Source organism: Dermacentor silvarum, chromosome 6 (genome assembly GCF_013339745.2).
Source record: "Dermacentor silvarum isolate Dsil-2018 chromosome 6, BIME_Dsil_1.4, whole genome shotgun sequence".
Classification (NCBI taxonomy): Eukaryota; Metazoa; Arthropoda; class Arachnida; order Ixodida; family Ixodidae; genus Dermacentor; species Dermacentor silvarum.
Window position 1 is genome coordinate 115,931,230 of NC_051159.1, and position 13,646 is coordinate 115,944,875.

Consider the following 13,646-nt stretch of genomic DNA (forward strand, 5'->3'; position numbering starts at 1 on the left):
CCGCGCGCCGCTGCGCAGTACGAAGTTGATGCCAGAGTACAGTACAACGCCGCCCCGCTATCCCTCTCCCCTCTCTCCCTTGCCGGTGCCTCGAGCGCAACGGCAGAAGGCGCGCTTCCTCCCTGCTTTTCTTGCGCGCGCGAGATTTAGACGTGGTGGTCGGCTCCCCTCGCACGTTTTCACTCGCACATACAGCATACGGCGTGCAGCGACTGCATTATCGTCGCTCGCTCGTCGTTTCCAATGCCTCGCGCTTGTGCGAAACGACACGCGTCCACGCATCCGGTACCTGATGCGACATTCCAAGGATGAGTGCTTCGACGAAAACGGTAAACGGGTGTGCGTTAAAATCGAGTAAATACGGTAAGCTTTTCTTTTTCGAATTTTCGGGCCGAACCTGCATATAACGTCGTCCACGAATCCGGTACCTGGTGTGACATTCCAAGGATGAGTGCTTCGACGAAAACGGTAAACGGGTGCGTGTTACAATTGAGGGCGCGTTAGAATCGAGTAAATACGGTAACCGTTCCTTTTTGGAATTTTCGTGCCGAACCTGCATATAACGAAATCTTCTTTATAACGAAGTTTTTCGGGAATTTGTCAATTTCGTTATATCCAGGTATAACTGTAATGCCATGTGCATTGACAGAATAGTTTGCGTCATGTGGTATTATTGCTTGCTGGCTTGTAGTCTCCGATGCTACTGCATAAGATGAGGACAGCGAACTCATTGGCTTGAAACTGCGGGCTTCCTTTAGATTAATTATAATAGTTGTTGCCGTAGTGTAATGTGACAATATCGAGGTTCACCTGTATCGGTGTTTGTAATTTCGCTCACACTGTGATTATCTTGAGCCATTTTCTCACTGCTGTGCTCTTTTTTTTTTGCCCAGGTCACTTGAGACTGGTCTTTGACTTTGGCTTTGAACGTCAGGAGATCATCATCAAGAATGAGAACTTCGCCTTGGGTCAAATTCACGATGTCCAGATCAAGCGTACTCACAATGGAGAGAGGCTGACGATATTCGTAAGTTGTGGCTTACCATCCTGCTGCATCGACCTTGTTGTGCAGTCTTTGATACAATGCACAACTATGCCTTAGTGGCTGTTAAAACTGACTAGATTTGAGTGCTGAAGTGCTTTTTGTTATCTTTAAAATGTAGCATGCTTTTAGATTAGACACTCAAAGGGACCCTGTGAAGTAGGTTAAAAACGCAATTTGTTCATTCTTTTTGCATTTTGTGTTTTAAGATGGGGCAACAACTTTCCATGGTGGGAGTGCCAAAATCTGAGTATTCAGCACTTTCAATTTGTACAAGAAAGCCTAACCGTGGCTCTCTCAGTCCCGCCCAGGTCGGCACTTTTGTACATAGATTGCAAGTTGTGAACCATTGTTTACAGTCTTGATGATAAGGGTCAAGTGTTGCGTGTAGGCTGTGCTGTAAGTGTTTAGGCCAGCCTTTTTGGTCATGGATGTTGACTTAAAGGGACGGTCTCGTGATAAGACAAATGCGCACAGTAGTTTCATCATTTTTGGTAGTGCATGTTTCTTTAACCTTGCCTATTCCGTCACAGTTTGTTGACCTCGAGAGTAATGCTCACGTGCCGTTTTAATACCGTGAACACTATACTACAGTTGACCCTCGTTATAATGGTCGTATCTGACATGAAAATACCTTCGGTATATCTAATATTCGTTATAAGCATATATACGCTACACACTGATATTGATGCAAAATTTTTGTTTACTTCGTTGTATCCAATAATTCGTTATATCCGTGTTCGTTATATCAAAATTTGACTGTATTTGTGTTCTTTGACCATTGCACAACCTCACATGCTTAGTGTCAGTGTAGCAGACGCAAGGTGATTACCACTCCAACATGGCATGTAAAACCTACGCAAAACCTTTTAGTGAAACCTTCACATATTCAAGTTTATGGTAGCTCTTTATTTTCTTATATCTTGGCTCTTAATCAGTTGAATAAGATTTCACACTTTCCTAAATTCCTTTTGTATTGCTGTCTGTGACATGTGGGAAGATGAACCTGAGCTGGTGGCACTGAAATATAAGAGCTCATTGAATCTAGTCCTTTGTAGATATACATTAAGCAAAATATCTAGTGAAATGCTACAGTATAGACCACTTATAACGTAACCGCTTATAGTGCAGGACCGGATATAATACGGTCTTTTTAGACTCCCATTAATTTTCCCATAGCACTCTATGTATATACGCGTATCGCTTATAGTGCAGTTGCAGGACACGAAATACTGGTTACAGTGCGGCTGCCTGGAAGTTCGGCAGTCAACCTAGACGGCAAACACTCCCCTCAAGCCACAGATACCATATTTACTCGAATCTAATGCGCACTTTTTTTTCCGATAAAACAGGTCCGAAAATTGCGTGCGCGTTAGAATCGAGTACAACCCTAAATCTGCGTCGGCATTTCAAAATGGCCGCCTCGCACGCCCGTCGAGCCTAGCTACCGTAGCTTCCTCCATGTACACGTGCTTAGGCAATAGTCTACCGTCTGTCTTCACGTTCTCTGCGTCTGCTCTATCAGCATGAAGTACCGAGTTCATCATGATGCCGCGTTTAAAAGGAAAGTGTTCATATGTGCGGAGACGGACGGAAATCGGGCCGCATGTCGGCGGAGTCGCGAATATCCGCACTATAACCAAAACAACTACTTTATTGCGATAATGGACACTCCAGGCGCATTTTTGCCATCGCTGTCATCGTGCTCTAGGTTCCGTATTGGCCCCATAGAGCCAATGTATAAGAACGTCTGAAATTTCGGACGCGATAAACCGTCGCCGTCTGATTTTCCTAACATTTTGCCATGTCCGCAGGTGCGAAATGGCATTTATCAAAGCCACCACCTCTGCGATTTTGATTATCTCGCCGCCTTGAACCGGCGCTCTCGCACACAGATCCGCTGGCAGCCATAGCCACCACCATGGCAACGCTAGGTCTAGCTGCTTCGTCGTTCGCTACCAAACTTCTTGCTCTTTGTTGCCATGTTTTTCATTGAAACAATCCGCTGTTAGCAATGGTGCCGGCTTCACCTTTGTAATCCTCGCCAATGGCTCTGAAGCTCGGAAAGCACGATGCATTGCATACCGTCGGATCCCGAAAGTCAGCTACGCCTCATTACAGCAGTGTTACGCGGTGAAGCATACATAGAGCGGGAAGGGGCAATTGTCATGAGACACTGTATGTTTCCCTTCATTATACATGCGTCCACTCGCCATCTCCTATCACAGTATGAGCACTGAAACGCCCAATAAGTGTACTGGCAGGCCTTTAGAGCTATTTCGGACGTGCCTGTGGTGATTTGAGCCTTTGGGAGGAGTAAAAGGCATGCATGCAATTTTTCGGACGTTTTCGCGGCCCCTTGGGAGTCCGAAAAATCGGACATAGAGTGGCTTATAAAAGGTACTGGCTTTGAAAACTGCAGCTGCAACTTTGGCCTCAGGAACATCCCTTTTATCCTGGGCAGTGTAGTACAGCTAACCATGATGCATTGTGCTTATGGGAGCAACAGTAACCAGAGACATGTTATGCAAAAGGCACGTATTATTGACGTCTACAAGGTAGCATATAGTACTGGACAAAAGTCATATCCCCATAAGGGCTGTGTAAATGAACTGTGTAGTTGATCCCAAAAGAATTGGTTTGCAGCCTAGCTGGCACATTGTTCTCAAAAACTGAGTGCTTGAAGCTAGGATACTTGGTTTTCAAGTATAGGTATTGAGCTTGTGTTACACACATGCTGGGCACCTGAGCCTGACTAGATTGTCTTGCAAAGCAAACTGCATGAGCTGGGCTTGTGTATACCAAAGCTGGATCGAAGGAACACACTTCCTTGCTGATCCCGCTGTGCATTTGACTTAAGGGGCGGGAGGGAGGGGGAGGGGGGGGGGGGCACTGTTACTGTAGTCGTAACTGCTGCAACTATGATAGACCAGGTCTCATCGTTACGTTTTTGCAGTGCAGAGATGATGTACAGTCAACCGCAACAAAAGTTTACGGACCGCAATATCTGAGAGACTGTTGAATGAAGCAGTCCGTGACCATAGCCATTAAAACCATACAACACTGTTGTTCACACATACTAACAGGCTGGGAAGTCTGAATGCTGCAGCAGAATCTTGTTAATTCAAACTCCAAAGGGGACCAGAAATTTATTTGAATAAAATGAAGTTTGAACTAAGGAAACCCCTTTATATATAATAGCGCCTGAGCAATTGTGCGGTACAGCAAGCATAGTCAGAACCATCACTGGGGTCGCATTATCTTTAATCCATCAGTGTGCGATATGTGCTGGAAGAAGCATATAGTTCCGTATAAAGTCGAAGTGTGATAAGATCGGGCCTTGCGCGCAGTTTCTGTGGGTGCAAGGGACTTATGATATGAGCCAAGAAGGATGGTGGCTTGACATTCGTCATATTCCTACGTCATCGGCAATGTGATGAAGTGCACTATAGGTGTGCATGCGGTAGCATGACCAAGTGCGCACTGGGGGCTCCTTTCTGCTCCTTTCCAGCTGGATGGGAAAGAAGGGTGGAAAAGCAGGGCACGCGCTGCTCTGCTTGCTCCAGTTCAATCTCTGCTCCCCACGCGTCCTTCCCCACAGCACAAACGAGGCACCAATTCTTCGCCTTTGGCTTGGGTTTGTCCAAAAAGTGGTGCATGGGAGTGAGAGATCTTGTTCAAAATAACCGTCGCGTGTCTTTTTTTTTTTTTTTTTTGAAGTTCGAATTCGTGTGAGTTTTTCTCTATTCATATATATTGGACTTTCCGGGGACCAACAGAGCAGCTCAAGTTATCTGTCAGTTCGAATTAAGAGATTTTGAATTATCGGGATTTCACTGTACTAGGCTGCATTCCAAGGCTGTGGAGATATTCAGCTTTTCTGAAATCCCACAGTCAGTTCTAACTTGTGGGGTCTCGCACGTGCTCGTGGGACAAAGGAATGACAACACAGTAGTGCAAACAGTCAAAAGGGCATTTATTGCACCTTCAATACACCAATACATGCTAGCCGAGTTACAATGCATAGAAAATTCACATGGGCTCGCAACAAATCAAGGAAGTCCGACTCACCGCGACTGGATACCGAGCGAATATGTTCGCCCCGTGCTATGACACCATTGGTTAGTCGTTCACGTGTACGGTCACACGAACGGTAGCGAGGTCGAACGATCCGTGTTCGGCCATGCCGGTTCCCTGCTTCTAGCCACGGGAGACGGTCTCGCGAAGCGTGGATCGGCGCATGCGCGGGACGTCCGCATCGCTCACCGATCCCAACCCGAAGAGGAAGCGCCTTCGACCTTTCGCTCCCAAGTCACCCCGCCGTGCGGTGGCGTTAGCATCGCGACACTCGCACCATCTCTCACAATGCACCGCAACCACTACGACCGCCGCCGGCGCTTAGCCATGCGGAGAAGCCAAATTACAGGAGACGTGAGCTGCGTGGGGAAAACAACATCAGGGGATGTGTGATAGTAGCGCATCCCCACAAACTTTTGCAGTTCACTGTACATCAGGCAGGCAGTGCAGGAGAGTCGGGCATCCCCAGGATAGAACCAGAGGCTGCTACAGGTTGTTTGCTGTTTGAAACTAAGCACTTGAGTTGTGTATATTTTGCCTATGTAGAGCTTTTAAAATGTTATTGTTCATTTGCTATAGGATCCAGTTGCCGCTGCCTTGTGCAGAGAAGCAAGAAATGTAATTAAAGTTAAAAACTTGTTGAATCTACATCTTTGTTGCATTAAAAACATAGTGAAGCTCTAAGTCTAGTTTACATTAACTTGAAGTGCTAAGTGTCATAGTTATTGGTATCAGTTATTAGCATGTTGTGACGTAGATTTGCACCTGGTTCTTGCCACAGGAGTATGTGTATGTGCCAAGTAAGTTTGGAAAGTTTGACTTCAAGGTGCAAGGAGTAAACTGCGCCATTGATGTTGTGAAAACAGTGGGGCCATGACAGTTTCTATAAAAATGAAATTTCATAGATTTCGTCAAAAATGTGTTCCCGTTGTCCTGCAGAGCAGGTATTGTAAACATTCTTTTTTTCCTTCTCTCAGGTGGACAACTATGAACCTCAGGTGCACACATTTAACATTCGAGGCAAGGCTGATGCTCAGTTCAACGACCTGCTTAGCATTTACGTTGGACGAAATGGTGAGCAGCTTATCAGTCTTTGCAGGCACTGCATCTTTGTTCCTTTTTAATGCAATAGCTCTTTAGGGCACGTGCACGAAGTGTGTTGCCGAGCTGGTGCGAAGTCGATATGCCTTGCGAACTGACTAACTATAATTCGTAGATTGAAATATGTTCCGTAATGTAATTGAGTGAGATAACGTTATTTGGAATCTGGCGATTGGGAGGAGGTTAAAAAATAATTAGTGTATGTTAATTGTTCAATTAAGCATTTTTATTTCTTGTAGCAGTAATGGCCACCTCTATCGAGTAATTTAGCTCAAGGGTTAGAGTCGTGCTGTTTGCCAGAGGTAATTTTTAACACTTTAGTGCAGCTAAAAGAAACACCCTATACATATATACCTTGCTGAGCTGTGCACTGATTTGATAGCCAAGTTAGTCCACAGATTTTCTCACTGAGCAATTTCTTTCTTTCCCGCCCTATTCCCTATCCCCTCCAGAGTCAATGGGCACCGGTGAAGGCTTTGTGGGCTGCATTTCACGGGTACAGTTTGAGGACCACATGCCGCTAAGACGCTACTTTCAGGAGAGCCGGCGAAGCAATGTGCATGCCTATCCTGAAGGAGCCGTGCGAGAGGACACGTGTGGTATTGAGCCAGTCACGTATGCACCTCCAGAGGATGAGACACGGCCACCGCCTACGCTGCCACCAGGGGTGTACCGAGAACCCTGGGCTGTAACCAGCTATGTTGACTCGGCAATCCTGGGCGGTAAGTATTTAAGGTGAAGGTATCACGGCCGCCATGTTGCATGTGGTTCAGATTCGCCCACGAGACGACGCCACCCAGTCATGTTTGTAAAAATAGAAAAAAAATCTGCTCTTCGCCCTCGCAGCATGCTCCGGTCTGTCCCTGCTGCGACTTTAAGTCAGGTGTAGTTGACGAAAATTGCCCCTCCCTCCTTCTTTTCAGGACGAGTTGTGCCTGGCAAAATAAGCCGTTGTTGATGCTTTCAACAATGGCTCGGTCGAACCTTTCTCTATGTAAAATGGTCAGTGCCACTGATGTTGGCCACGGGCGTGGTAGGTCGTTCGTCACTGCCGCTTTTGCCATGGCTGTTCTGTGAGTTGGGCCACTGCTTCAAAAACCGTCTCTGTACTGCAGTGCTCACTACCCCAGTTGTGCTAAAAGGAATCCTCTTTGCAGCTCACTGAAGAACATAATTCATAATACAGACGCAAATTGCGTCCTTTGAGGAACATTGGATAATAGAATATGTAAGGGCACTTACTCGGCGAAACACATGTAAGGGCTAAAAATCCAGGTATCGACCGGCGACCTACGAATACTAGCTCAGCTTTTGAAGAGGCCCTCTGAAATGGCACATGCAGGCAACTGTTTTTGTGCTAAACTTCCTTGACATTTATTCATTGAAGGGTAGCTGCTGTTAACTAAAGAGAGGTTTAGCTTGTCCGGTAATCGTGTAAACGCGGGCGGAACGGGCGTTGGGGCGGAACCGTAAATGTGAGTGGCCTGTATGGTGCTGCCACTTGGTGGCGCAGAGCTCAAACAGACAAAAACAGCTAATATTGCAGTAACCAAGTGTATTCTACTTCGCTGCTGGGGTAAGTTTACGGCAGCAACACAATTACGCCACTGCCGAAAATTTACACCAGCTGTGAAGTCGAATACACTTGGTTACTGCAATATTAGCTGTCTTTGTCTATTTGAGCTCTGCGCCACCAGGTGGCAGCCCCATACAGGCTGCTCACATTTACGGTTCCGCCACAACGCCCGGTCTGCCCGTGTTTACCAGATTACCAGATTACCGGACAAGCTAAACCTCTCTAAAGTTGTGCAACGTGACGTGCCGAAGCCAAGTGTGCAGTTCTGCTTCAGTGCCACACAAGATTCCCCAATGTGTTGTTGGTGTACTGCATGCAATATTTTGGGCTGTCCACGTAGTAGCCACATAAAATGACAAATAAAGAAATAAACACACAGAGTACGACAGGAATGGAATTCAGTGCTAAAGCTCCACCGAAGCATCAATATAATAGGTCCTGACGAGGACTGTTTTTTTTTTTTTTTCTTGCTTTTTCGCTGTTGCTAGAGGTGGTGGACTCCTGCTGCAGCCACCTAGATGGCTGGATAATGCCGTTTACACCTTTTCCGTGGTCTTCTTTTTCGCCCTCATTATTCAATTCGATTTGTCTTTGGCAGCATTCGATTCAGTGTCAAAAGTTACTATTCGCACACCCCTATAAAATAGACAGCATAGTACACGTAGTTAGGCTGTTTTATTGGGATGGAAGTTATGCACACTTCCTGCGTAATTGCCATGCTGTTGCGGGCATGGCACCCGCTAGACTCGGAGCCCACTTGGCTCGCGGGCTTGGTATTTGTCACGGTGCAGCATTGTTTCGGGTCGGGAAAGCACTGATCAATGGGCGCCAAAAGGTTATGGGAGTAGGAACCGCCAAGCAAGACGGGTATTGCCAATCACTCGGGCACACAGCCCAAAATGCCAGGGACGTTGAGATTTTTTTTTGTTAGCGCTACTTTGACGCATACCCCGAGAGTCTTGTAGGAACCCCTATGCATTCTGTGCCCCGCTTGTGTATTGAGAAAGTTGCTGAAATGGGAGGGGTCAACGGCTTTCCGAATACCCCGAAATATGAGTTGTCTCTGTGCAATACTGTGTCCACGAATTTATAGCAGGATCAGAGGATATGACGCCGTATAGCTGGCTGCCGCTGTTGCTTCTGTGCTTGTCAACGAACAATAGAGGTCTGCCACAGACCCAAGGGTGTGCATGTGTGTGTGTGTGGTGCAGGTGAAGGGCACGACCTCCCAACAGCGGGGGAATGACCCGTTCCCTTGCCCCTGATTAAAAGGGGTACGGCCAAGACCTTTGTGAGGAGTTATGAGATGATTGGGTGAACTTGATTGGATCGTCACCAATGTCTCCAGTTCCCCAACCCAGGGGAATAGGGAAAGGAGAAGGCATTTAAATGCAGGTTTTAGTTCCTGCTAATCAGTCTAGCAGCTGAGCCTATAGTCTGCTGAGAAGCAGTCAAGGGGCTAGTGCCGTCCATTATAACCTAGGCCGCCTTGCCGCGTCTGAACTCCGAGTGACTAATTGACGTAAGAGACGACAAACTAACGTCTGCAACAAAGCTCACGGTAGTTCCCCTGTAGTTAGCTCAACCTGCTCGAGGGAAGTCTTCAGATCTAGACTTCTGGAAAACCCAGCCCAGCAATCACATCCACCTCAACAAGATCAGCTCGTAGTGTTCTTTGGGAAAGCTCTGCCGTTGACTTCACGGTTTATGCACTTGCTGCTGCTGCCCGGCCATGCATATGCCATTGTTTGTTTTCTTTTGAACTTTGTTTTAGTGGACCGCTGTTAAGTGTATTTTTGTATGGTGTTAGTGAGATTTGATCCATGCCCTGCATAATTTTTATTTCCGCTGTTAATTGGTCGTCATATTTCTTTTGTTGTCATCATTGATCTATATATTAAGTGCATGTGTGTTAATTCTCTTGTTTCATTTTTTTGTTTATTAATTTGTGTATTGTTGTCAGTCGATAAAATTTTTTTATTTTTGCTCCCGACTCTGACCGTTTGACTGTGTTTCACTTGAGGCCAAATATGAATGAGAACTGCGGTGTGTATTGTCATGTGTTCGATGCCTGCCCTATTCTACGCGACGTCAGTTGAACGATAGGATTAGCAGCAAACAATGAGCGAGCCTTTATTTCCCCGACTGCAGCGTATGGCTACATTCCAAGTCGTGAAACTGTGCATGTGCACTGTTGCGCATGCAATGGCGAAAAAGTTTCGCAAAAAGAATGGCAGCAGATTTTGCTCAGTCGGCTGCCATACACCGCAGCAAGCAGACGGCAGTCACTGCAGTAATTTCTAGGGTAAGAGGATTACTCGAAAAAGAATGTAAACAATGTGAGGGTGCAATCATTATGTGAGTGCGATGATTATGCGGGTAAATATGATATATCTTTCAACGCAAAGACCAGCTACTGGAAATCACAAGTTTCAAAACTGCACGGCACCGGAACACGTGACATTTCGTTTGTTGCGCACGACTTGGAATGCTACAGGTCGCGCCAATGGCAAACGGGTGACAAGCCGTCATAGTATTAGAGATCACGTCATTCTAGTTTCAAAGCCACAGTACAGTAAAATGGTAAATGAAGCGGTAGCACAGAACGTTCGCTTTACGAAATGCACTTGCGCTCACCGCTGCTAGCACTCATTGCGGCAGCATTATGATCACGATGGCCATCGCAAGCACTCGTGCATAACCTTGCGCATGGCCCTCAGATTTTTTCCAAGTTTCGCCAACAGCCATTTTCATAGCTTTCGCGAAGGAGAGTTTCTCTACCTCCTCCATGACTGTCACCTTCTACTCGCTTGGGAGGCGGAGAGTTGCGTACATGCACTACTCTCGATGGAGGAGAGACGACTGGCAGCACAGCAAACAAGGATTTATTATGTACAGGAATGGCAAAAGCACGCGGCACACAAAACTAAAACTATAATTCAACCAAAAATACTCAATAGAAATTACAAGACTAACTAAATACAACACTACTGAAAAAGAACTATCATTTCCGGAGCCTAGCTCCGCCTTTTAAGTCTCTAGGTCAGTCCTAGCCTTAACTCGCCAAAGTCTGGCCACCCTGGCCCCGGCCTAACTGCGTCGCAAAGCGGAAACGTGGGCTCTTACAGATCGTCGTCTTGAAGTTCTTGTCGAATCCGTGTCGGGCTCGTCCGAAGCGTTGAGGGTGCCGTAGGTGCCGACGCCTCGCGGTTCCGTCGACCTGGCCGAGTACGTGGCTGGTGCCATAGTTGCCGACGCCTCGCGGTTCCATCGACCTGGCTGAGAACGTGGCTGGTGCCCCGGTAGCCGCCGAGTTAGGCCTCGCGAAGCGTTCTTCGCCTTACGTCGTTCGGCATGGCGACCAGGTAGCACGGTGATTATCAGTTGAACGGGCTTGGCCGAGGAAGAGGGATTTACGAGAAGAAGACCGGAACCACCGTGAGCAGCAGCAGCCGGTCCCAGGAGCTTCGCCCGGACGTCTCCGAGGACTACCGCTACGCCTGGGCCTTGCTAGCGTCACGACTTCGTGGCCGGGTCCTCCGCTCTCCCGTCGTCAGAGCATGGCTGACGAGACGACCTTCCAGCTCAAGAACCACGTCGATAATAATCGAACCAGTGCTGTTTCTTCCACGATCACAGCTCGGTTCACGCGCCTCGCGCGCTCGCGGCGTTCGGAACGCTCCGCGAACTTCGTCCTCGTTTTCGTATACCGCTGGCGACCTCTTACATGTGACAATGACACAGGCGTCCAATCTCAACTCCTTACACTGGCCTTTGGAATGAAATCACAGGCTCTACACAAGCAGGAACTGCATAAACAGATTATTTGTTAAAGTACTTTTCTAAAAGTCATCAGTCTACATAGCGTAAATTGTGCACATGTTGTCTGCCTTTTTTTGCTGTCCGTGCTTTATTTTTAAAAGCGAAGCATTTCTTGCCGAACATTTGCAACTTTGACAGTATCTATCTATCTATCTATCTATCTATCTATCTATCTATCTATCTATCTATCTATCTAGTCGCCTACGACTAGATAGATAAGTAACTTGGTATGTACCAAAATTGGCATACTATGACGACAGTATATGATGAACATAAATGGTATGTCATAACATGAATGTCATGACATGCGTGTCATGTAGGTCATGAAACAGCCGACTACATCTTGGTGCTCTCATGGTCGTTTCGTTTACTTGGTAGGTACCAAATTTGGCATATTATCAGAGGAGTGTATGACTAACATAAGTGATAGGTCATGACATAAATCTCATGACATGCGTGTCATGACAATGACCCAGCGGAAAATATTAACACTCAAAAACCACTGAACTGGGTTCGGACATAGTTACTAAGTGAAGGAAACACTAAAGGATTCTGGTAGAAGTCATAGTCATAAGCATGACTCGGCAAAACTGACAATGACTCTGTGAAAACATAATACCACTCAAAAACCACTTAGATGGGTTCTGACCAGTGTTGCCAGGTCCGACGAGGTGGCGTAGCCAAAAGCTAGAGAAGTTGTAGCCCAAATGTAGCGAAACAAGAAAAAAATGCAAAATATTTTGTAGCCAAATATAGCCATTTTTATTTGCAGTTTTATTTGTGCATACATCATCAAATTCGACTACGGAAATAGTGTTTTTGCACAATCCGTCGTAACAAAATGTTGCATGCTGCCGTGACGGTCGGCCCTTGACATCAACAACAGCGACATCTTGCTTGCACAGAACCCTTTTTCGTTGGCCCCGGAAGCTCTTAAGTTCCAGCGAATCGCTGCAGAGGGTGAAATCAGTGCTTTTATTTTATGACTAATAGTACGAAGTTATTATTTTTAGTTATTTGCAGTAATATTAACTACGAACTCTGCTTTTTAGCTGCCGTGAACACAAAATAATGTTCAGCGTCGTCGAACTCTCACGTCATATCTGCCTACGGCGTAGAAGTTCAGCTGTCCAGCGATCTGCGAGCTGCTCACAGCTTCTTTTTTTATGAGCTAAAACAAGTCTTTCGTGCTATGATATCTCGTGTTATTTGTCTCATCATCCTATCTTGTTTTCTCTTTTTTTTTTTTTTTTTTCAGTTAGCTTGGCCCAGAATAGTTGGTACATCTCTATATACTGTCCATTTGCATCAGCCTGGCCGCTATCTTAGGTCTCTAGCACGGCGAGAACATGCGTTAAAATAAAATGTCAGACAACAGATGCCACTTGCTGTCTGAATTGGTGTAAGCGAAGCTTTAAAGGATTACTGCGCAAACGGCACATCAGTGTAAGAAGCACGTTCCGAACGTAACTCGCTCGAAATGGTAAAAGCCGCGATGGTGCACAAAGAGCAAAGGTAAACAACACATTGACAAGAGTGGTTATGCTGTAAAAACTGGTTACTGTCAAAAAGCAAACCATGTTGATGTGAGTAAAGTTTTAGAATAGGGGCCCCCAAAGTTAGAGGCCCCAAAGAGCTTTGCAGGTGTTAGTGTTGGGGCATAAAAATATTAAAACAAAATATACCATTTCATGATAAGAAGAGTAATTTAGATTTTCGTGTTTAATTACAATTTAGAACTTATTTTATTAGCAGCAAGCAACTTGTTGCGCTTAGTTTTGAGTAACCAACCTTACGTACCTTCACCCAGCCAAGTCAATCCGTGTTAGCCCTACGAGCCATGAAATCGACAATTGAATTCGGAATCAGCGGCGTCTAATGAATCAATCATTACACATGTTATTTGAGGGAAATCGATAACCGCCAAACACTTCTCTAGCTTACGAACTTCACGCGTGACCACGAATCGAGCCCAGTGGGGTGCTAGGTTAGAGCCGTCGCTTCGATGGGCGCCACCATGTTTGTTGA

At 46.1% G+C, this 13,646-nt stretch overlaps 1 protein-coding gene across 1 annotated transcript in view; it reads left to right on the forward strand.

Moving 5' to 3' along the window:
- LOC119455881 (neurexin-4) overlaps positions 1 to 13,646 on the forward strand; it is an 88,174-nt gene that overhangs the window by 61,005 nt on the left and 13,523 nt on the right. Inside the window, exons 20-22 of the mRNA XM_037717396.2 lie at positions 894 to 1,027; positions 6,097 to 6,193; positions 6,673 to 6,942. Coding sequence (XP_037573324.1) covers positions 894 to 1,027; positions 6,097 to 6,193; positions 6,673 to 6,942 — 501 coding nt within the window. The remainder of the gene's footprint in view (positions 1 to 893; positions 1,028 to 6,096; positions 6,194 to 6,672; positions 6,943 to 13,646) is intronic.